The sequence below is a fragment of the Monodelphis domestica genome, chromosome X (assembly GCF_027887165.1).
Source record: "Monodelphis domestica isolate mMonDom1 chromosome X, mMonDom1.pri, whole genome shotgun sequence".
In the NCBI taxonomy this organism is placed as follows: Eukaryota; Metazoa; Chordata; class Mammalia; order Didelphimorphia; family Didelphidae; genus Monodelphis; species Monodelphis domestica.
In genome coordinates this window covers 31,111,139-31,134,518 of record NC_077235.1, presented here as the reverse complement: position 1 = coordinate 31,134,518, position 23,380 = coordinate 31,111,139, and the positions used below count along the sequence as shown (strand labels likewise).

The window sequence follows — 23,380 nt, the reverse complement described above, 5'->3', positions numbered from 1 at the left end:
GAAGAAAGAGGGGCCTGCTCCTGCTTGGTCCCCGTCTCTTATATCCCTACTGATGTTATTCTCTTTGACTCTCTGTGTGGGCAGTCCACGTTGTGTCCTGACCTTCAGGCACGTAACCACACAAGCTACCCTTTGGCTCATTCAGGAAGTCAGGGACTTAGGATGGCCATGTGGTCTTCCCTTTCACATGACTGGTGTTCTTTCTTAATATGTATGTGCCAGTGAATGGGTTTTCTGTTTATGTTCATTTCATACAGCAGGAGAGCAGTAAGGCCTAGGCATTGGGGGTGAAGTGACTTGCCCAGGGTCACACAGCTGGGAAGTGCCTGAGGCCAGATTGGAACCCAGGACCTTCCATCTCTAGGCCTGGCTCTCAATCCCCTGAGCCACCCAGCTGCCCCTCAAGTTCCATTTTCTAAAGTCCAGATCTGACCATCTCAAACCCTCCTTCAATAAAATCCAATGGCTTCATATTAGGGAGTAAGGAAACAAACATTTATTAACTACCTACTATGTGCCAAATACTTTACAAATGCTATCTCATTTGATCCTCACAACATCCCTACTTCATAGGTGTTACCATGCCCACTTTATAGATGGGGAAACTGAGGCAAACAGGTTAAATGACTCCTGGGGGGTCACACAGCTAGAATATCTGAGACTGGATCTGAAACTCAGGTTTTCCTGACTCTAGGCTCAATGCTACATCTGCTAGCTATGTCCCCTTGCTCCTAGATCAAAAATCAAGTTGTCTGATTGGCCCCTTCCTACCTTTCCAGTCTTCTTTTGCTTCGCTTCCCTAACACACCACATCCTGTCATGCACTGAATGTCTCTCATGCCTCGGATGTTCTGTCCTTCTACCAGGACTTTTAGATTCCCAAAAGACCCAGCTCAAATCCTGCCTTCTGCTGGAGGTCTGTTCGCATCCCGCTAGCTGTAGTACCTTCCCTTCTGAGATTACCTTCCCTCTTCTTTCTCTAGTATGTGCTTTGTATGTACCTTGTATGTACAGTCGGGTAGCTGGGACTTTCTAAAGGTCTCTTCCTTCAGGGGTCATACTGATTTCTGGAGCTTTCTTTGTCAAAAGCAGTGCTGGAGAAGGCAATTCCAGGACAGCATCCACAATCGCAACCAATAGAAGCCAAACACGTCCAAGGGCATCAGAAGGTATCTGTGTGGGACCTGAGGCATGGCGCTCTCTGTCTGGGACTGTCAGATGTAGTCCTCTACTAGCCTTCAAGCCCAACGGATGATGCTAAAAGTCCACGAGGCCTTGTTCTGTGCTGGTATTAATAGGAATTACTTGGACTCAGACTCTGAGAAGGGGGGATCCATTCCTGCTTCTGTATACTCAAATCTGAACCTTGAAGACACCCCTGGCAGCACTGTGCATTCTTTAGCAGGAATAGGGCCTCCTGGGGAGTCATCGCTTGTGAGGGCCCCATGTCCTTCAGCCTAAATGTTCACTTTGGGAGAGAAGTCATTGATTCGGGCCCTGGAGGCAGCTCTAGTTCATCTAGAACTAGCTCCTCTCTGGTCTCCTCTACATCACAGGGGACAAGGCTGTGCATATTGGCTGCTGAGACACCTGCTTCTGGGACCTGCCATAGACTGATTATTTCTGCTCTGGGTTTTGAGGTCTTACGGTCACTGGGATATGCACATGGGACATGTATTCATTCCAGGACTACCGGCAACATCCGTGTTTCCTGTTTGGGCCTATGCAGGAGTTCTGCTTTCTTTCTTGTGTCCTGGACTCCTCAAAGGAAAGTCTCCTGAGCCTGGGAACCCCTTTGCAGAACAACACCCTTAAATGGATGAGATTAAATACAAAATGTTACCAGAACCAATTCTATTGAAATGTTGTTCGAACGATATTAAAAAGAGGAGGCTAGGGGGCATCTGAGTGGCTTAGTAGGTTCAGAGCCAGGCCTAGAGATAGGAGGTCCTAGGTTCCAATCTGGCCTCAGATACTTTCTAGCTGTGTGCTGGGTGGCTCAGTGGGTTGAGAGCCAGGCCTAGAGATGGGAGGTTCTGAGTTCCAATCTAGCCTCAGACACTTCAGTGTCCAGGACCTCTTGTCTCTAGGCCTGACTTTCAACCCACTGAGTCACCCAGCTGCCCCTATTTGAGGTTTTCTTGGCAGAGATTCTGGAGTGGTTTGCCATTTCCTTATCCAGCTCATTTGATAGATGAGAAAACAAAGGCAAACAGAATTAAGTACGTTGTCTAGGATCACACAGCTGAGAAGTATCTGAGGCCACATTTGAACCCAGGACCTCCCATCTCTGGGCCTGGCTCTCAATCCACTGAGCCACTCAGGTGCCCCTAAACAATACATTTTTATGTCTGTTTTTTAGAGAAGTAGTCCAATGTCCCCCCAAAGGTTAAGAGCCCCTGGAATCAGAATGAAAAGATCCTGCGTGCCTTGAGCAAGTTGTTTGACTTCTTTGGGCCTCAGTTGTTTCCAAATCTGTCAAGGAAAGGACTTGATGGTTTCTAAGATCCCTCCAATGAGCCTTAGTAAAAGGAAGAGGCAAAAATCAACCCTTTCCATTTTGCTTCTCAATTCCAACTCCAAGGCTAGTGACACTGGAGGCTGATCATCATCGTGTTTTGGACTTCTGTTGTCCCTGTGGTCACGTCACTATGATGCTCTCTGCCTGGTTAATGGCAGGACAAAAGCATCATGGGAACTTGGGCACATTTGGCTTCCAAAAACGAAGGGAGCACGGCCGAATGGATCTAGTGATCCTGCTGATGTTAGGAGGGGGTGTGTGGCTATTCCCTCCCTACTAGATCCCGAGGGTGAAAAGGACTATTGTGCTGTTTTGGTTCCTCTGGAGGGTCACTGAGAAAACAAGACCATTTGCCTGATTCTTCGACACTCCAGAAGAATGATTGTGGGCCAGTTAAAGTCCTGGGAAGTCTTACAATGAAACCATTTTCAAATCAAGGCTGCATTTAGCTTGGTGCCACTTTCCTCGGACTGTTCATGGGCCAATTAGCCACTTCATTTCTCCTGCCCACTTCATGTCAGCAGGTGTGGCCTGTAAACCCCAAGATCTTTGGCAACGCTTTGTTTAATTGGGGGGGGGAGCAGGAGAAAGAAGGGTGGGGGAAAGATGCTGCAGTTCCAGGCTCCTGGGACTGAGGGAGATTAGAGTCCCAGGCTCCCATTTGCACTAGCCAATCACAGACGTGGCAGCTGCCTACTTCAGAAGGAGATTTAGCAGTGTTCATCCCTGGAGGGTCAGCAGTAACTTGGGGAGAAAGCAAGCAGGCACAACACCCTCCTCTCCCAGACAAGAGGAAGAATTTAACTATTCATTTGGGCTATTTTAATAGCTGCCTTTTAGGGAGTCTCATCACCAGTCTCTTCCTTTACTGATCTGCCCTTCACACTGCTGTCAGGGTCATATTTCCTTGAGGCACAGATTTGATCTCGGCCCTCCTGCTCAGAAATTTCAGGGGCTTCCTCATGCTATGCAAAAAAACTGGAACAATAACATTGTTCACTTGTTTCTGACTCCTTGTGGCTCCTGCTGGGGTTTTCTTGGCAAAGAAACAGTTTGCCATTTCCTTCTTTCTTTAGCCCATTTGACAGATGAGGAAACTGAGGCCAACAGGATGAAGTGACTTGTCCAGGGTCACATAGCTAGGAAGTGTCTGAGGCCTGATTTGAACTCAGGAAGAGGATTCTTCCTGACTCTAGGCCCAGTGCTCTATCCACTGGGCCACCTAACTGCCCAATGATAATAATAGCTAGTGTGTACACATAGTCCTTCGGCATTTGCAAAGCACTTGGCACATCATTTTATTTGCTCTTCATAGCAACCCTGTGAGCTAGGTGGTGTGATTATCCCCATTTTATAGATGAGGAATGTACATCAGAATTCCATCTGGGCTCTTTCTGACTCTAAGCAGAACTCTCTAGTGGTGTTGAACAAAAAGAAACTTTGGAAAACCACAAATTCACATTATCTGAGTTGTATCGTATTTTTGTTACCATTAAATATTCCCCAGTTAAATTTTAATGTGTTTGGGCCTCACTCCTGAGTTTTCCTGCTCATTTGACACATTCCCAAACCACCCTGAATAGCAAAGCAAGGATGGGCTCTTGGCCAGGAATGGAGCATGAGTGACGAGAGCTGGCAAAAAAGCTGTTTGTCTGCAATATTGCAAATATTATCAACAGAGCTTTAAACTGAAAGTAGAGACAGCACAGAACTATTTGCATCTCTCTGCCAGGCCGGCCACCACCCAAAGTTGCAGCTCCATGCCAAAGAAAGAGCTGCTCTCCAGAGAGGTCCAGTAGGAAACAGGAAACAACGTTCCATTGAGGAGCTAGATATTGCAGAAAAAAGTGCCTCCTCGGTGCCAGCCATTGTGCACAGTCTGGGCCATACAGATACTGGCAAGCCAGATAGTCCCTGCCCTTAAAGAGCTTGTAATAGGGGAAGCCAGCTTACACAGGGGAGTGTGGAGGGGCATGCTGGGAAATATTTAACAACTGGGGCTCCAAGGAAAAAACCCAACATACTCAGGGCACACTTTTTAAAAAAAGACCCTTACCTTTTGTCTTAGAATGCATACTAAATACCAATTACAAGGTAGAAGAGAGAGAAGGGCTAGGCAACTGGAGTTCAGTGACTTCAGGGCACACTTTTACATTTAATTTGTATTATTATTATTTTTTAAATTTTAAAACCCTCACCTTCCATCTTAGAATCATTACTGCATATTGGTTCCAAGGCAGAAGAGCAGTAAGAGCTAGGCAGTGGGGGTCAAGTGATTTGGCCAGGGTCACACGTGTCTGAGGCTAGATTGGGACCTAAAACCTGGCTCTCAATCCACTGAACCATCCTGCTTCCCCCTAATCTGCATTATTAACATTTTTTTTCTATTTCCTTAAGTCTAGACAATTGACAGAATATGAAATCAAAGGCTGATTTGTAGCTTTTGTGGATTCTGGAGGTGTAAATGCTAACACTGAAAATTTAACAATCAGTTTTTGTAGGAACCTGTCTGAGCTGGCTCTGGCACACCCTGGCCCACGGAGTCACTGGACCACTTTTGAGGAGTTACCTCCTCAGAATCTCTGCCTTGTAAGACAGTCTGGGTGTTTCTCTAAAGGGCTAGGAAATTGTCTGGACAAACACCCTGGGGGATAGGATTCCTGCTAGTCCCAGGCTGCTATTGGCCTGGCTTCCTGGTCACCTAAGGGCATAAGAAAGGCCTGACCACATGGAATTGAGGCCTTGTGACATAGCAGTTCCTGCTAACCCAAGGCATTTCTGTGGTGATGAGGGGTCTGGTTATATGCCTCAGTGGATGAAGACAGGGGAGTTTCCTCAGTGTCAAAGGCATCTAGGTCATTAGGCCTGGAGTCAGGGAGACCAGAGTTCATATCCAGCCTCAGCTACTTACTATTTCCTGTTCATTTTAAGTTCTTTTTTGTTTCAGTTTCCTCATCTATAAAATGGGTACAACAGCCCATACCTCCCAGGATTGTTGTAAAGATCAAATGATCTAACATATAGTAAGTACTATATTAATGTTAGCTATTATTATTACCAGGTAACATTTGTTTGGGCAGCTAGGAGTGCCTGGAGTCAGGTAGACTGATCTTCCTGAATTCAAACTCAGGCTCGGATACTTCCTAGTGGTGGGACCCTCTGGAAATCCCCTCACCCTGTTGGCCTCAATTTCCCTCTATGTAAAATGAGCTAGAGAAGGAAATGGCCAACCACTCCACTATTTTGGTCAAGAGAAGCCCAAATGGGGTTAGGAAGAGCTGGGCATGACCAAATACCAACCTCTAGAATGGGCTCTTTTATGATTATCACTCCTCTTTTACTGTAGTGGAAACTGAGGTCAACGGCAAAAGTAACTTGCCCAGGGTTACACAGCTAGTTCTGCGGCAGAATTCACACTCGGGTTTTCTTGACTCCTCTATTTATTGCCCTATATTTGGCTGCTAGAATTACTGATTCAGTCCAACTTTTCATTTCACAGACAAGGAAACTGAGGTCCAGAGAAGGGGCGCGGCTACCTGGTCACAAAGGCGCTTGACAGGAATTGCGCTCCAGGCCCCTTCCCCTCTAAGCCCGGGCAGGCTTTACCTCGGTCAAACGAGGGGGAAGTCTGCGCGCCCCTCCAACTCCAAGTCGCAGGTTTCTCCTACTGAGGGGTGGGAGTCCTGAACAACGTGCTGCTAGTTGCGTGACACCAAAGAAGGAGTTAATAAAAAGAGCCTGAGAGTGGCGGCTCCTGGAGCCAATGGCGCAAGGCTAGGGGCGGTGCCGACTGGGCCAGAGGCCACTGAGGTAGAGGAATCTGGCGGAGTGGGGCGGGGCCTGGCCCGGGGTGAGGGGGCATTGGGAAGGGGAGGAGGAGGGAGTGCCATAGTTGGCTAGCCTGGCCTGGCGCTCCCGGCCTGAACCCGGCTGGACAGAGCCACCAGGGGAGGCGGAAGTGGACTACGGATCCCAGCGCACGCTGCTCCTGCTGGAGGCCTGCAGACCCTAGTGCCTCCGGGCTCTCTGTGTGCGCAGGGGCTGCAGCCCCCGCTTTATGGCCAAGGAACTAGGGTGCCTGGACGCCATGCCCTGTCATAACCAACAGCTTGTCCCCCCTGCGGCGGCGGCGGCGGCCAACGGCGGCACCGCAGCCGCCACAGCCGCCGCCGCCCCCCAGTGCCCCGAGCCCACAGATCCCAACGGCCAGCCCGAGGAGGACCTGGCGGGAGGCCCTGCCAAGTTGCCCGCGGCCAATGGCCCCGTGGCGGGGCCTGCTGGGGATAGCTCGGAGGGCCCCCAGCCAGAGGACTGCGAGTCCGGAGATCTCATCACCTCCCAGCTCGGGCCACAGCTCAAATTGCTGCCCATTAACGACCAGATCCGGGAGCTCCAGACCATCATCAGGGACAAGTGAGCCAGGGGAGGAGGAGGGAACCCTAGTCGGGATGGGGGAAAGAATCTGGGAGGGACCCCATGGATCCTGAGCCGCGACGCCGGCCCGCTTTAGCCCCCTGCCCTGCTGGGTGCCCTGGGCTCAGTTTCCCTACAAGCCGCACTGTGTGACCAGGGAGTCACGTGGCACTGCCTCATCAGACTCCATGAGGGCCGCCCCAACCTTCCAGGGAGCTCCCGCCCCCAGGACAGATCGCCCCCTTTCTGTGCTTGGGGTTAGTGGTTAGAGAGCACTTTCACTTGGCACTTTCTGGAGCCCAGCAGCTCCTTGGCTCTGCCTTTCACTGGAAACAACTTTTCTCTGGAGGAAGTTGTTCTAAACTTGACCCCGCCTCTTTAGACTGCCGGTGTCACATTGGGCCTGGGCATCCTCCTCCCTTCGGCGTCATCCTGTGGCTGTCTACACTACAGTATATCCAGTTGGGCCAAGAGACCCCGACGGGATCTCAAGCTCCTGGGCAGTTAGCTTGAAGTTAGCTTGAAGGAGATCTGTAAAGCAGAGCCCTCAAGGTGGAAGTGCCAGGGAAGAACTTCCGGGGGGCGTGAGGGGCACACCTTCCAGGAACACCTGTAGACCCAGCCAGGTAGTTCATGTTCCCTCATCCATCCCCTTCCTCCATGGCCTGTTCTTGCATTAATGGATGAATGTAAACATGGTCCAAAGGTGCTCTTCTGGAGTGTGTGAATAGCCTGCAAGTGTGATGATGCTTAGTACAGGGAGTCCCTCCAGGTCACCTGATATAGCTGAGCCTTGGCTAACTAAAGCCGGAGCTTGTGAAGATGTTGGGGTCCCCTGCGCTTAGAATGGGTGTATACTCTGCCTTGGAGAAGGGCTTGACTGAGGAGAGACTCTTAGAGAGTTTCAAAAGCAGAGGGATGACTGGGGGAGGCAGAAGCTAGCTTGTTTCCTCCTCCTTCCTCCCTCCTCCAAATAGAGGTGCAGACTCACCCCTTGCTAGGACAAGCAAGCATTTATATAGCACTTACTCTCTGCCAGGCACTGTACTAAGTAAGCACTTTTACAAAGATCTTATTTGATTCTCACAACAACCCTGGAAAGTAGGTACCATTGGCATTCCAATTTTACAGTTGGGGAAACTGAGGCAAGCAGAGTTTTTTTTTTTAATCGATTTGCTCAGGTTCACACAATTAACAAGTGTGTGAGTCTAGATTTGAACGCTGACCTTCCTAACTCCAAGCACAACACTTAGTTCATTGAGCCATAGTTGCCTGGAACATTGTGTGGGACTCCCACAGAGGGACTGAGCACTTGAGTTTGGTTAAGCAATTTCTAGAGTATCAGACTGTAGAACTTATTCTAGGGAAGTGCCATGGTCATAACAGCCCCCAAAACACCAAAGACTTAAAGCAGTTCACTGCCTGGATTCTGACCCGTAAAGAAAGTGTCAAAAAACTTCCCTCTTCAGGACTGAAATCCAAACAAACGTCCTGTTATACTAGGGATCCAGACCCCAGATAAGCCTGCAAATACACAAGACACCTCCCAGGTATTCCAGCTGAGTCCCCACAGTTGCATCCCCTTTGAGGTATGTCCCTGGGCTCCCACCCAAGGGCAGGAAGCCCTAGGAACAACTACCCCAGCTTCAAGGCTGGGATCTTTACTCCTGGAACTACATAGTTCACAAGCCTCCACTGGTATATTTGCCTTGGTCTCTCTACTCAATCTGCTCTCTTAATTGAGGTGGCACAGTGGGGCAGCTCAGGGACTCAGGGGTTAGATTGCTGGCCTGGGAGTCAAGAAGACCTGAGTTGGAATCTGTTCTCAGACACTTCCTAGCTATGTGACTCTGGGCAAGTCATTTCCCCATTTGCTTCAGTTTCCTCCTCTGTAAAATGAACAGGAGAAGGAAATGGCAAACCACTCTAGTACCTTTGCCAAAAAAAGCCCAAATGGGCTAGTCCATGAAGAATCAGACATGTTTGAACCCACCAAAGAACAATAGAGGTGGTATGATGGATAGAGTGTTGAGTCAAAAAGACCTGAGCGCAAATGTGGTCAGACATTTACTAGTTACGTGCCCCTGAAAAAGGTACTTTTCCTCTCTGAGTCTCAGTTTCTTCAGTTGTAAAATGGGGACAACACCACTCAGTGCTCTTGTAAAGATCTAATGAGATACTTGTAAAGTGTCTAACATAGTGCTTGGCACATAACAGGTGTATAACTGCTATTCTCTTTTCCTTAGTGGTTGTTGTAAATCATAACCATAATAATATTCATGGAATGATAGAGTATGAAAAAATAGTAGCCCAGCATCTCCCAGCTAACCTGGGGTGGGGAGCCTCGCCCATAAACACACCCTGTCTGTGGGAAGTGCTAATAGACACCTGAGTAAAGACTACTGACCTCTGGGATTGCTGGTTCTCTCCAGGCCATTCCTCAGCTTTTTGGATTCTTTGGGAAGACTCCCAGCCCCAAGGCTGAGTCCCTTCCTCTCTATCAAACTGTTCACTACTGTCCTCTGGAGAATTTCCTGGTCCTTTCGTATGCAAATATTCAGTCCCAGCATGAAAGGGGAACACCTGTTCAGGAAATGCTCCTGGCCCAATCCCAGTGGTACACCCTGGAATCACTACAAATGTGGACCACTGAAAGTTAGGGGTTCCCTCCAAGCCTCTGTTACCAGCTTGTAAGAGCTAAAATTAAGGACCTCTGCTTCCCATCAGATTGCGAGGAACCTGGGTTTTTTTTCTACTTAGCTTTACATTTTACAAATCATTTTATTCAAAATGGCCCTGGTGGTCATTATTGGGGCAAACAATATGGAAAACCAGAGAGGGAAAGTGACTTCTTTGGGGTCACCAGGCTAGTGGGTGTTGGAGATGGGACCTGAATGAAATAGGGAAGGGAAGCCTCACCTCACTATACCATAGTTCGATTTCTTTTTAAGAATTTAAATTTATTTAATTAATTTAGAATAGTTTTCCATAGTTAGATTGTCCTTCAAATAAAGTGAAAAGTGACTTAATTAATAGGAAATGCAAGGAGTAGGTGCAAAATGGACACTGAAGCACCCTTAACTTTTTACCCTTTTTTTTGGTAGAATAATGGGGGTGGGAACCACAAAGAATAACTCTTGGAATGACAAATTCATCCCTAACCATTTACACAGAATTGTAGGTGGTGCTTTTGGGTTGGCTTCTTTTAAGAAGCTTTGTGGAAGGGAGTGAAAGCAATACCCTGCCTATCCTGTGCCTTAGCCAGATGTGGATGTCATTTTGTATATTTTTATTTTATTTACATGTTTTATTTTTTCTCATTTACCTGTAAAAACAATTTTTAACCTTTGTAGAAAATGTTTGAGTCCCAAATTCTCTTCCTCCCTCCATTCCTCCTTCTCCTTTCCCCTCATTGAGAGGGCAATTTGATATAGGTCATACCTGTGCAGTCATGCAAAACATATTTTCATGCTTTGAAAGTCATGTTGTAAAAGAAATCACAGACCAAACTGCCCTACCCCCTAAGAAAAGAAAAAAAAGCGATAGAGCACCCTTCCATCCTCATTCAGACTTCATTGGTTCTTTCTGTGGAGGCAGATAGCATTTTTCACTGAGTCCTTCTGAATTCTCTTGGATCATTGTATTGCTGAGAATAGCAAAGGCATTCAGTCTTGATCATCCTTATAGTATTACTTGTACTGTGTACATTGTTCTCCTGGTTCTGCTCACCTCACCTTGCATCAGTTCATGTAAGTTCCTCCAGGTTTTTTCTTTTTTTTAAATTTTAAACCCTTACCTTCTGTCTTAGAGTCAATACTGTGTATTGGCTCCAAGGCAGAAGAGTGGTAAGGGCTGGGCAATGGGGGTCAAGTGACTTGCCCAGGGTCACACAGCTGGGAAATATCTGAGGTCACATTTGAACCCAGGACCGCCTATCTCTAGGCCTGGCTCTCAAAGCACTGAGATACCCAGCTGTCCCTGCTCCAGGTTTTTTCTGAAAGCATCCTGTTCATTATTCCTTATAGTTCAGTAGTATTCCATCACAATCATAAACCATAATTTGTTCAGCCATTCTCCACTCGATAGATATCCCTTCAGTTTCTGATTCTTTGCTACCACAAAACAGCTATTATCAAGATTTTTCTACATGGAGATCCTTTTCTTTTTCCTTTGATCTCTTTGGGATACAGACCTAGGAGTGGTATTGCTAGGTTAAAGGGTATGCACAGTTTTATGGCCCTTTGGGAAGAATTCCAAATTGTTCTGCACAATGGCTAGATTGATTCGCAACTCCACCAACAGTGCATTAGTGTTTGAATTTTCCCACATCCATTCCAATATTTGTCAGTTTCCTTTTCTGTCAGATCAGCCAAACTGATAGGTGTGAAATGGTTCATTAGTGCTTTTACAATGTAAATTTCTCTAATCAATAGTGCTTTAGAGCATTTTTTCAGAGGACTATAGATAACTGATTTCTTTTTCTGGAAACTGCCTGATCATATCCTTTGACCATTTATCAATTGGGGAGTGACTTGTATTTTTATAAATTTTACTTAGTTCTCTATATATTTGAGAAATGAGACCTTTATCAGAGAAGTTTGCTATAAATTCCCCCCCCCCAGCTCCTTCTCTCTCTTTTTACTCTTGTCACTTCTCAAAAGTATTTTGCTTCTGACTACCACCTCCCTCAGTCTGCCCTCTTTTCTGTCAGTCCCCTCCCACCTTCTCTTCTTCCCCCCTTCCCATTTTTCTGTAGAATAAGACAGATACCTATACCCATTTGAGTGTGTGTTATTCCCTTTTTGAGCTAATTCCAATGAGAGTAAAGTTCAACTGTTGTCTGCTATCTCCCCCCACCAACTGTAAAAGCTCCTTTGTATCTCTTTTAAGTAAGATGATTTACTCCATTCTACCTCTCCCTTTTCCCCTTCTCCCAGGGCATCCTGCTTTCTCCTTCCTTAATTTTATTTTTTTAGATATTATCTCATCATTGTCAATTTACACCCATGCCCTCTGTCTATGTATACCCCTCATAACTGCCCTAATAATGTTAGTTGGTGGAGGGAGATAGCAGACAACAGTTGAACTTTACTCTCATTGGAATTAGCCTTTATTAGACCTTTATCAGAAAAGTTTGCTATAAATTTTTCCCCACAGCTCCTTCTCTCTCTTTTTACTCTTGTCTCTTCTCAAAAGTATTTTGCTTCTGACTACTACCTCCCTCAGTCTGCCCTCTTTTCTGTCAGTCCCCTCCCACCTTCTCTTCTCCCTCTCCCTTCCAATTTTTCAGCTCTGGTCTTTTCATCAAGAAAGCTAGAAAGTTCTTTATTTAATTAAATGTCAATATTTTTCCCCCTGAAGGATTATATTATATATAAGGTTTTGGGTAAGAGAGCCTTGGTTGTAATCCTACCATTGTCCAGAATATTATATTCTAAGATCTTTTAATGTAGAAGTTGCCAAATCTTGTGTTCTCTTAACGGTGACTTTGTGATAGTTGAATTGTTACTTTTGGGCAGCTTGCAATATTTTTTCCTTGACATGGGAGTTTTAGAATTTGTCTATACTATTCCTGGGAGTTTTCCTTTTGAGATCTTTTTGGGATTTCTTTCAGGAGGTGATTTATGGATTCTTTCTATTTCAATTTCACCTTCTGGTTGTAGGATATCAGGGCAGTTTTCCTTGATAATTTCTTGAAATATGATGTCTATGCTTTTTTAAATTATGGCTTTCAGATAGTCCAATAGTTTAAAAATTATCTCTCCTTGATCTAGTTTCTAGATCATTTGCTTTTTCAGTGAAATATTTCCCATTTCCTATTTTTTTCATTCTTTTGATTTTGTTTTATTGTTTCTGATATCTCGTGAAGTCATTAGCTTCCATTGCCCAATTTCAATTTTTAGGAAATGTTTTTCTTCAGTCAGTTTTTAATACCTTCTTGAACATTTGGCCTCTTCTGTTTTTTAAGGTATTTTGTGTGTGTGCGCCTCTTTTACCAAGCTGTTGACTCTTTTTTTTATGATTTTCTTGCATCACTCTCATTTCTTTCCCCCCATTTCCTCCCTACTTCTCTTATTTTGTTTTTAGAATCTTTTTTGAACTCTTCCATGAATTCTTTTTTGAGCCTGAGATAGATGAATTTACCTTTTCCTTTAAGGCTCTGGATGTAGAAGTTTTTATTTTATTGTTTTCTTTAGCGCTTGTGTTTTATAATCTTCCCTGTCACCAAAGTAATTTTTTTATGTTGAGGGAGGGAGAGATGAAAAGCCATCAGGTTATGGTCAGTTTTCAGAATTCTTGAACATAGAAGTTATACATTAGTGGGTGATGGCAAGATAGTGATTGATGTGGGGTTGGAGGAGTAGCTCATGGGAGGGGAGTAGGTTGAAGTATAGAGTGGTTAAGATGTTTGAGAGAGTCAGTATGTGTCTTTAAGTTCCATAGTATGAAGGCAGGAGTTGGAGAAGAGTAAAATTGGGAGCCAGTTACTGAACTTATTGAGGAAGGAAGGAGAGTGACCTAGGGTATCTGTAGACAACAACTACCAGGATTTTGATTGGATGGCACATTGGAATAGCATGAACTTCACAACATGAATATGAGCTTATCTCAGTAGGAAGGCATTAACAAATGCAAAGATCAAGGAAGGAAACTGGGAAAAACCTTATGTAGAAAGTGGGATTTGTGCTGAATCTTAAAGAGATCCAGAGGGACTACCTGGTAGAGGTGAGTGGGGACAGCATTCTAGCCTTGAACAGACCTTGAAGAGGCACAGGGATGTGAATGGAGAGTTGTGTCACTAGATGGTGGTATAAGAAGAATGGAAATTAAGAAGGGGACCAGGTTGTGAAGGATCTTATCCTTGATCCCATAGTTGACTTAGAGCCATTGTAGTTGATTGAATAAGAGAATAACCTGGGACAGACTTGAACTTTAGGAAAATCACTGGCAGCTGAGCTGAGGGAGGATGGACTGGAAGGGGGGAGAGACCGGAGGTGGAGAGATTAACTAGTAGTCTATGGACCAAGTCAGAGGAGAGAAGGGGACAGGAGACTGGGAAGATGGGAGCACTCTCCTCAGAGGTATGGAAGTTGGGAAGAAGGGATGATTTTGGGGAAAGATGAGTTTTGTTTTGGAAATGTTGACTTTGAGATGCCTGTGGGATACATCTAGTTCAAAATGGCCAACAGGCAGTTTGTGATGGGAGACTGTGGACATCAGGAGAGAAGCTAGGGTTACATAAAGATATCTGAGAATATTCTTCAGAGAGAGGATATTTAGTCCATGGGAGCTGATGAGATCCTTAAGAGAAATGGCATAGGAGGAAGAGAAGAGAGTCTACTAAGAGCCTTGGGGGACACTTACAGTTATATGCTGGAGAAAAGTCCAGCAAAGGAAATTGAGGAGTGGTCAGAGAAGGAAGAGGAGAACGAGGAGGAAAAGCAGTTATAAAACCCAGAAAGAAGAGAGTAGCCAGAAGAGGGTCAGCAAAAGTGTCAAAGGCTGTAGGGGGAGGATTCAGAAAAGGCCATTAGTTTGGGCATGTAAGACTTCCTTGGTTTTGTTGTTTCAGTGAAATGATGAGGCTGGACGCCAGGCAGCAGAGAGTTAAGAAGGAAGGGAGAGGAGAGAGAAGAGGGGTCCAGTAATAGATGGCTGGGAACTGATGGACAACTCTGATTATATTATAGATAGGTAGTATAGAGGGACTTCTTGGAAATCAGGGATGCTTAAGGCAGAGGTTTATGTTTCTTTTCACTGGGAGCAGGGGCTTTGCTTTCTTGATCCCCACACATTTGCATTTCCCTTTACCAGCAAGGTGTGTCTTGGGCCCTGGAGAGCTAAAGTCACAGCTGAGTCCTGATTACCTTTGCTGGTATGGGCTGCACATACTAAGCCTTAGGGTATATGGGCAGAGGAACAAGTTTCATGTAACTAGTTTCAGAAGATGCTAGCGTTTGTTTTACTCCTCTGGGGCTGACGGACTGCTGGTATTTTGATGTGCCATCATGTATATGGATGATGGGCCTGTCTGCTGGTGTTCAGGTCATTGGAGCATGTCAGCCTTCCTTTTCTATCCCCTGGTCTTTGGGAGCTAGTGAGGGATTAGCTGTATAAATTTGCTTTGGCTCTGTTGACATGGAGAATTGAAAACAGGCAGACCTTCTATAATTGTTTGAAAAATTGAGAGTGTAGTTTGGGCTTTTTCAGACACAGCCCAATATAGACCTCTCCTCTAACATGAGATCTCTTTGAAAGGAAAACCAAATGGGTGTGTTCGGAAATCCATCAATCGATCTGTGATCTTATCATTTGTATCACTGCACACATCTCGTCCCATCTCATCTGGGCTTTCTCATTCTATGTATGATCTTGTCCTTGTGTTCTGATAGATTGTTGTGGAAAATCCATTTGGTTTTTTGATTCTTTGTTCTTGTTTTTGAGTTATTTGATCCTGCTTTTGGGGTATCTCTGGATTTTCTCAATAATCTTTGTTATTTGTTTTGAATTTACTCATCTCTCTGACTTTAGTTCCTGAATTGGGGCTTTGTGCCAAAGCCAGGCTCTGCCTGCATTATCTATACTTGGGTACCCTGGATTTCTTCTGGGGTTTAATCCTTTCCTCCCACCCTCCATCTTTGAGGCCCTCTTCCTCTTTGGCATCTCAGGACAGATTGTTAGGAACCTTAGAGCTCCTGGTCTGATTGTTCTGTCACTGTGCTTGTCACTTGGTTGATGCCTGCTGCTTCTTCTCAGGGCTTCCAGTGCCCCTATCCTGGGGCTACTTTCTAACCCTTACCCATACTGAGACTTTCTTAGGGGATCTCTCTGTTCTTGCTGTCCTAGGACGGTTATCCATGTAGCTCGTCTCCAGTCATAGCCGAGAGCCCTGTGTTAGCACTGGCTTTTCTGGCGGTAGCCTTTCCTTTTGCCTGTGGGCTTCTGACTGGATTTCCTGGTTGTGCTGTGGGTGGAAGGAGTAACTTAATGTTGTTTCTCCTTGCATTTTTAAGCCCTTACCTTCCATCTTAGAATCAATACTATGTACAGTATTGGTTCCAAGGCAGAAGAGTAGTAAGGGCTAGGCAATGGGGGTTAAGTGACTTGCCCAGGGTCACACACCTAGGGAGTGTTTGAAGTCAAATTTGAACTCAGGACCTCCCGTCTCTGGGCCTGGCTCTCAATCCACTAAGCCACCCAGCTGCCCCTGATCTCCTTGCATTTCTTGAGCATAATTCAGCCTGGCATGAAGGTTTGTCTACAGCTAGGGCAGCCTGCTTCCTATTCAGGCCAGGATGGTCAGAAGCAGATCTCCCCAATTGACTAGAGGTCTTCTTCTGGCCCTTTTCATCCAATGCAACCCTTGCTCGAGCTTTCCATCTCTGATCCCTTGCTCTCACTCTAGGGCCTGTCCTTCTTTTCTGATCCTTTTCTTTTCTTTTCCTTTCCAGGGAAAATATGTATATGTATACACACATGTGCACACACACACACACACACACTTGCATAAAGACACGCACACAATATCTTATACCACTTCTTTTGAGTAGGCCATCAGTGGCAACATGCTGTGTACCTGGCCCACCATGCATCTCTTCATTGCCCTTTAGGTCAGCTTTGATTCTTCAGACACTGTGGCGTTTGAAGATTCAGAACCATTCAGCAGTGCAGGGGGAACATTTGAGCTAAAAAAAATAATGTTTTTTTTGCACCAGACGGCAGCTGGAGCTCCTTAAAAGCAGAGCACTCCCCCAGCCTGCCTAACTGTCATAGGATCCTGGGTCTGGAGCTAGAAGGGACCTAAGAGGCTGGCTGGTCCAACCCCCTCATTTTACAGATAACAAACTGAGGCCCAGCAAAGGATCTTGATTTTTCTGGGGTCCTCTGGGTAGTAAGAGGCACAGGTGGGATGAGAACCCAGGCCATCTGACTCCAGCTCTCCTGTACTCCTTACCTTTATCTATCCTTTTAAAACATGTTTTAGTGAAAAGAGCACTCGTGTAAGGATTGAGAAAAACTTGGTTTGAGTCCCAGCTTGGCAACTTCCTGGTTGTGTAAAACCTGGGTAAGTTAGTTTGGACCTCAGTTTCCTGATCTGTAAAAGACCAGGTGTACAACTTGTACCATCTGCTTCCCAGGAGCCACATAAGCCATAAAGTGCTCCACCCAGTGAATACTCTCACTGCCTAGTCACAGAGGGGTCCCAATGAAGTGGCTTTAGAAGTAGGTGACATTGATTCTGAGTTCTTTGTTCTTCTAGATATGCTTTCCTTTGGGGCTCAGAGAAAAGTCTGAGTGCGTATGCGTACGAGCCAGCATGCAGTGAATGTAATCTTTCCTTGGGTGTACTTCCTAACTTTTGGACCCCAAGTCCTACGGTGCGTTTGATGAGAGGCCCTTTCCCCGGGTTTTCTCCTGACTCCGGAGTTGAAATGTTTTGAAGTTAGCTGAGGCTTCCTTTGTTCTTCCTTCTGAGTAGGGCTGAGGGTCGTGGCCGCACTTGGCCCCTCCGAGCCAAATGGTCCCTGAGTGTTTAGAAATCAGTGAGATGGAAGGGAGAGTTCACTCAGCTCAGTAGCTTCTGGGCTTACTTCCTCTACAGAATGGGGAACAAGATCAAAGGACTGGCAGTTTCCAGTTAAAAGGGACCATCTGGGGCACCTGGCCCAGCCCCTGCACTTTATGTTTGAGTGGACAGGTGAGTGAGTTGGGAGTAAATGGAAGAAGCAGGTTTCGAAGCCAAGTCCTCTGACCCCAAAGTAGCAAGCATGGTTTCTGCTTCAGGGGGCTGCCCTTTAAGGAAAAGCAGCATATACTTATTAAGCCCCTACTGTATGAAAGGCACCAGAAATACAACCCATCTAATCCCTGTCCTCAAATTGCTTCTGAAAGCAACTTTGGGAAAGCTGATCAAGTTCCTTCTCATAGTCTTCTAATACCCCAGTGGTCCAGCTGCATGAAGGGCATTTTGGGAAGAAAGGGACAACAGTCCAGTCCAGCTTTCCTGAGCACTGTTATAACAGACGCTGAGGGCATAAGAGGCTCAATAAGGCATAATCCTTGCCTTCAGGGAAGTTACGGTCTATTAGGGTGATGCGACACAAACTTGGAACTGTGGTACTCAATATTATAGGATAAGCAATATAGATTGGACAGAGAGGAGCTAATTGGGTTTATTTTTTAATTAAAATTTTTTTCTCAAGTGTAAAACAAATTTTCTATTTGTTTTTTTAAAAATTTGAGTTCCAGATTCTCTCCCTTCCTCTTCCTTCCCTCCCTCCCTCCTTGAGAAGGCAAGTAGTTTGCTATAGATTGTACATATGCAGTTATGCAAAATATGTTCCCATATTAGTCTTGGTGCAAATGAAAACAGTCCAAAAAATCCAAGAAAAATCAATGCTTGGATCTTCATTCAGACTCCGTCAGTTCTTTCTCCGGAGGCACCCCTTCCTCTTATGCCTCCCCTCACCCCCCAAAATCTCAAAATAATTCAGATATGCACTTTAGTTTATTTGAAAATCACTATCATTTTACTTGCACTTTCCATGTGAACCTGGGATTGGCTTTTAGGCTTCTGATGATGTCACGATGGCTCCTTAAAGCTTTTAAGACATAAGAATCATGGAAGGCAGTTCTTGATCATCAACATCATCATTTTTGCAGAAGAGAAATTAAAATTCCTGTATGTCAAGTGACTTAGCAAGCCACAGAGTTGCACCAAGAACCTTGGTCCGGTTCGTTGAGGTGCTTGTTCCATTGAACCATGCCGCTGCCCAAGGAAGAGTTCTCCTAGTAGATATTTGGGGCACAAAGACAATGCTTTGTTAGTTACCCTGTAGCCAGTTTGGAATGTTTACACTGGGCACAGCCATGCTGGGGATTGCAAGGAAAGAATTAGTGTTCGTTTACTAATCTGTGATCTTGAGGACTTGACAGGTAGTAACAGTTATTTTTGTCTGACTTTCACAACTGATTAGGTTTGCTTAAATCCACTGGGGTGCTTTTATGAGGGTGAGGGAAGGAGGAAAGCCATAAATATTTATGAACAAACAGTCTACAATGGTCTTCAAAACAAACAATGCCCAGCCTGAGATCTAGCTTCTCCTGGGCCAGGCCAGGAAACTGGAGACTGCTTGCTTTTTGGCGTTCCGATTGAACTGGAAATGAAACATTCCTTTGATTGGAACAAGGAAGCCTATCTTTCAGTGCCAGGAGAAGGCCTTTCTGATGGCCCTTCCTTTAACCTGTTGCTTTGGGAAAATGTCTGCATTAGACCATAGTTTGTGAGGCTATGTCTCTTCCCCTGCCCAGATGACTTGCCCAAACAATAGCAGCTTGCTTGTCAGTGATGCTTTTTTCCTGGTGTACAGAGCGCTTAACATCCATTATTTCATTTGGTTGTTCCAACAACCTTGTGCTGGAGGTAATGATTATAAATGGGAGCAATTATTAGTTAGAGCTTTGCAGTTTACCAAGGCTTCTCCCACCCTCATCACAGCTCCATGATAGAAATGGAAACACATGGCAGAAGGGAGGCTCTTAAGTGGTGGAAGCAGGCAGGACTGGAGCCCAGGTTTTCTGGCTCTCCCCACCCAACTCGGTTGCCATGTCATCCCTCTGAAAGACAAGACATAGGACTAGTGGCCTGCACCAGTCACAGAATGTCATGGCTGGAACAGACCTGGCTAAGCCTAACAAGCATGTTAACTAGGATCCCCACTACAATGTATGTAAATGTCTCCCACCCTTTGCTCCCCATGAGGGAGAACCCATTGCCCCCAAGGTAGCCCGATCCCCTTTTGAACAGGTTTGGGAGTGGGGACGTTTCTTCCTTGAGTCAGACCATTACACCTTCCATCCATTGCTCCCAATTATGTCCTCTGGGGCCAAGCAGAATAAATATAAACTCTCTTTCACATGACAGCCCTTCAGATATGTGAAGACAGCTATCATGTGCCTCCCCAGCTCTTCTCTTCCCCAGGCTAAACATCCCTAGTTCCTCTAAATGATCCTCATATGACATAATCTCACCCTACACCATCATGATCTTCCTTCCCTGAATGTTTTCAAGCTTATCAGTGTTCTTCCTGGAATGTAGCAGCTTAAACAGAATCCCAGATCTGGTCTGACTGAGGCACAGTACAGTGGGGATGCGGCTTCCCTGCTCCCAGCCACTAGGCCTCTCTTAATGCAGCCTAAGCTGAGAGGTACTTTGTTGACAGCCATATCACACTCAGATGGCGTTTGTGGGTCACTAAAACCTCCAGATGAACTACTCGCTGTCTAGCCGGTCTGTGGCCTAGCTTGTCCTTGTGACACAGCAGAATTTTCCCATCAGTCTTCACAGGGACAAACTTCTAAGCTGAGAAGTGGAGGAAGAAGGAAGCAAAGAATTTTTTGAACTTAAATGCAAAGTTTTAGCAGGGCTTTTGTTTGGCTTTCTTTCTCTTTCTTCCTTCCTTCCTTCCTTCCTTCCTTCCTTCCTTCCTTCCTTCCTTCCTTCCTTCCTTCCTTCCTTCCTTCCTTCCTTCCTTCCTTCCTTCCTTCCTTCCTTCCTTCCTTCCTTCCTTCCTTCCTTCCTTCCTTCCTTCCTTCCTTCCTTCCTTCCTTCCTTCCTTCCTTCCTTCCTTCCTTCCTTCCTTCCTTCCTTCCTTCCTTCCTTCCTTCCTTCCTTCCTTCCTTCCTTCCTTCCTTCCTTCCTTCCTTCCTTCCTTCCTTCCTTCCTTCCTTCCTTCCTTTCTTTCTTTCTTTTGAGGCAAGTAGAAGGGAAAGAAGATGTATCTTCACGAAGGTCAAATCAAAATTAGTTGAAAAACTCCAGTGTAAGACTGGAAATTTTATAGGGATAAATGTAATACTATTTAGACCAGGACCCAAGGTTGTCAAGAATCCTGGCTTTGGCATCCTTTGTGGGGACTCTCCTTCACTTCCAGCTCTGTCATCTGGGAACTTGACCAGGGTGCTTTGCTGTTCTGATCCTACATTATACAGTATGAGATTCCTGGAGCATTTCACCAGAGATATTTCAGATGGACAGTGATCTGACCCTAGGCCAGGTCCAGAACCACAAAGTTCTCCTCATCTGGTGTTCACCTTTGGAATCTTTTTTAAAAAACCTTCACCTTCTGTCTTAGAATCAATACTGTGTATTGGTTCCAAGGCAGAAGAGCAACAAGGAGCTAGGCAATGGGGGTCAAGTGACTTGCCCAGGGTCACACAGCTGGGAAGCATCTGAGGCCAGATTTGAATCTAGGACCTCCTGTCTCTGGGCCTGGCTCTCTATCCACTGAGCCACTCAGCTGCCCCTTCACCTTTGGAATCTTAAGCCATGACTGAGTTGGACTTAGAAGGAGCTTGGCCAGCTCGTAGAACTACTGAGATCTCTTTGATGCCATACAGGTTTTATAAGCATAGTCCAGTGTAGATATTGCCTGTGCAGACTTGATTTAAATCAATTTGATTTAATTCACTCTCTTCAGGCCTTGATTTCATCATCTCTTTAATCAGTTTCCACAAAGGAACATTTTAGCTTGCCATAGCTTAATGTGTCCTCTTCATTGCTTAGATATTATTTGCAGATCATCCTACACCTGAGAGGAATCACTAATGCTTCATTTGGCCCTGGCACAGAACATGCCTAGGGCACATTCACCATGTGTGCCAGTCGTGTCCCTAGGTGGAACAAGACCATTAAGATGCTCCCACAGGGCCAGCTGCAGCTAGACTTCTTCCTTCCTTCCTCCCCCACTTCTCAGATCACTTCAGGTTGTTCCTGTAAAGACTGATGGAAATTTCAGCTCCACAACTATCTCTTGATTTTACTGCCCTTCCCAGGATGTTGAGGTTGGAGTAGGGGGAGCTGGGTTCCAGTCCCACCTGTGATGCTACCTGCAAGTCATTCGGGGTTCCGGCCCTGGGCCCTAGTTTCTTTCTCTATTAAATGAGGGAGTTGGAGTAGACAGTCTCTGAGGTTCCCTTTGGTGTTAGATCTGTGATCCTATGATTCTCCCAGCCCCCGCCATAATCTGCTGAACAGAACAGGCAGCTCAGTAAATATTGGTTGAAGGAATTAGCCCAAGCAGAGGATCCTTTCCTCTCAGTAGATTTCTTTTTATTTTTAAGGAAAAGTGGAAAGGGATATAACTCAACGTCTGAACTTTGAGAGAGCTAGTAGGGACCAACAGGGACACGAGATCTCTTTCCTGGAAGGCGTAGGGTCTGCCATCTTGCAGTTTTAATGTCTGCATGATTCCCTCATCAGGATGCAAGTTCCTTGAGGGCAGGAAATGTATTTTTGCCTAATAAATGTTTGTCTATCAATTGACTTCGGGGGGGGGGGGGTGGTGTTGGTGGTGGCGGTGGCGGCGGCGGCAGCAGCAGCAGCAGCAGCGGCGGCCCCCTAAAATCCATCTCCTAATAAGGATAATAATTATAAGATGAGGGGGCAGCTGGGTAGCTCAGTGGATTGAGAGCCAGGCCTAGAGATGGGAGGTCCTGGGTTCAAATTTGACCTCAGACACTTCCCAGCTGTGTGACCCTGAGCAAGACACTTAACCCCCACTGCCTAGCCCCCTTACCACTCAGTATTGATTCTAAGACAGAAGGTAAGGGGTTAAAAAATAATTATAAATCTAATACTGCAGCTTCTCTTGGTAGCCATTTCTGGCACTGCCATTCAGAGACCTCCCTTTCTTTTTTTTTTCCAGTGTTTTATTGATGCTATTTTCTTTGTTTATGTAACAATCCCTTTCTAATGACGGTGCCCCCCCCCCCAAATTGGAGCCCAGTCTAGCAAAACAGATCAATACTGTGGCCACATTCTTAGCTTCCTCCAAACCCTTTTCAGATTCATTCATATTGCCTGCTAAGTTAAGAGTCACCTTTTAGCAGAATGACTGCCATAGGTTTACTAGCTACATTATTCTGTTTATTACAGAGGGATTGAGGGGAGTAGCCCAGGAAAAAGTCCAGAGAGATCAAACCCTAACTCTGACATGACTAGCTGAGTGACTCCAGGCAAGTCACTTCTCCTCTCTGGCCTTTCCTCAGCTCACAGGTTTATTTTGATGATCAAATGAGATAGTAGCCATAGTCCTTTACAAATATATTAATGCAAGGGCAGCTGGGTGGCTCAGTGGATTGAGAGCCAGGCCCAGAGATGGGAGGTCCTGGGTTCAAATTTGGCCTCAGACACTTCCCAGCTGTGTCACCCTGGGCAAGTCCCTTGACCCCCATTGCCTAGCCCTTACCACTCTTCTGCCTTGGAGTCAATACACAGTATTGATTCTAAGACGGAAGGTGAGGGTTTAAAAAAAAAAAATATATATATATATATATAATATATACATATATGCACTATATATTAAAGCATTTGAATCAGTTGTGATTATTAACCTAATTAATATGAGAGGCAGCATGGCATAATGTATAGAGAGCTAGTATCAG

The 23,380-nt window shown here is 45.6% G+C and overlaps 1 protein-coding gene across 2 annotated transcripts in view; it reads left to right on the top strand.

Annotated features, from left to right (window-relative positions):
• Positions 1 to 6,346: 6,346 nt before the first annotated feature.
• UPRT (uracil phosphoribosyltransferase homolog) overlaps positions 6,347 to 23,380 on the top strand; it is a 36,861-nt gene continuing 19,827 nt past the window's right edge. The window contains exon 1 of one of the 2 annotated variants that reach the window (XM_001371944.5): positions 6,347 to 6,934. In XM_001371944.5, coding sequence (XP_001371981.2) covers positions 6,579 to 6,934 — 356 coding nt within the window. In that variant the 5' untranslated portion in view covers positions 6,347 to 6,578. Of the gene's footprint in view, positions 6,935 to 13,997; positions 14,017 to 23,380 lie in introns of those variants that run through there. The other variant, XM_056808855.1, reaches the window with a different exon arrangement.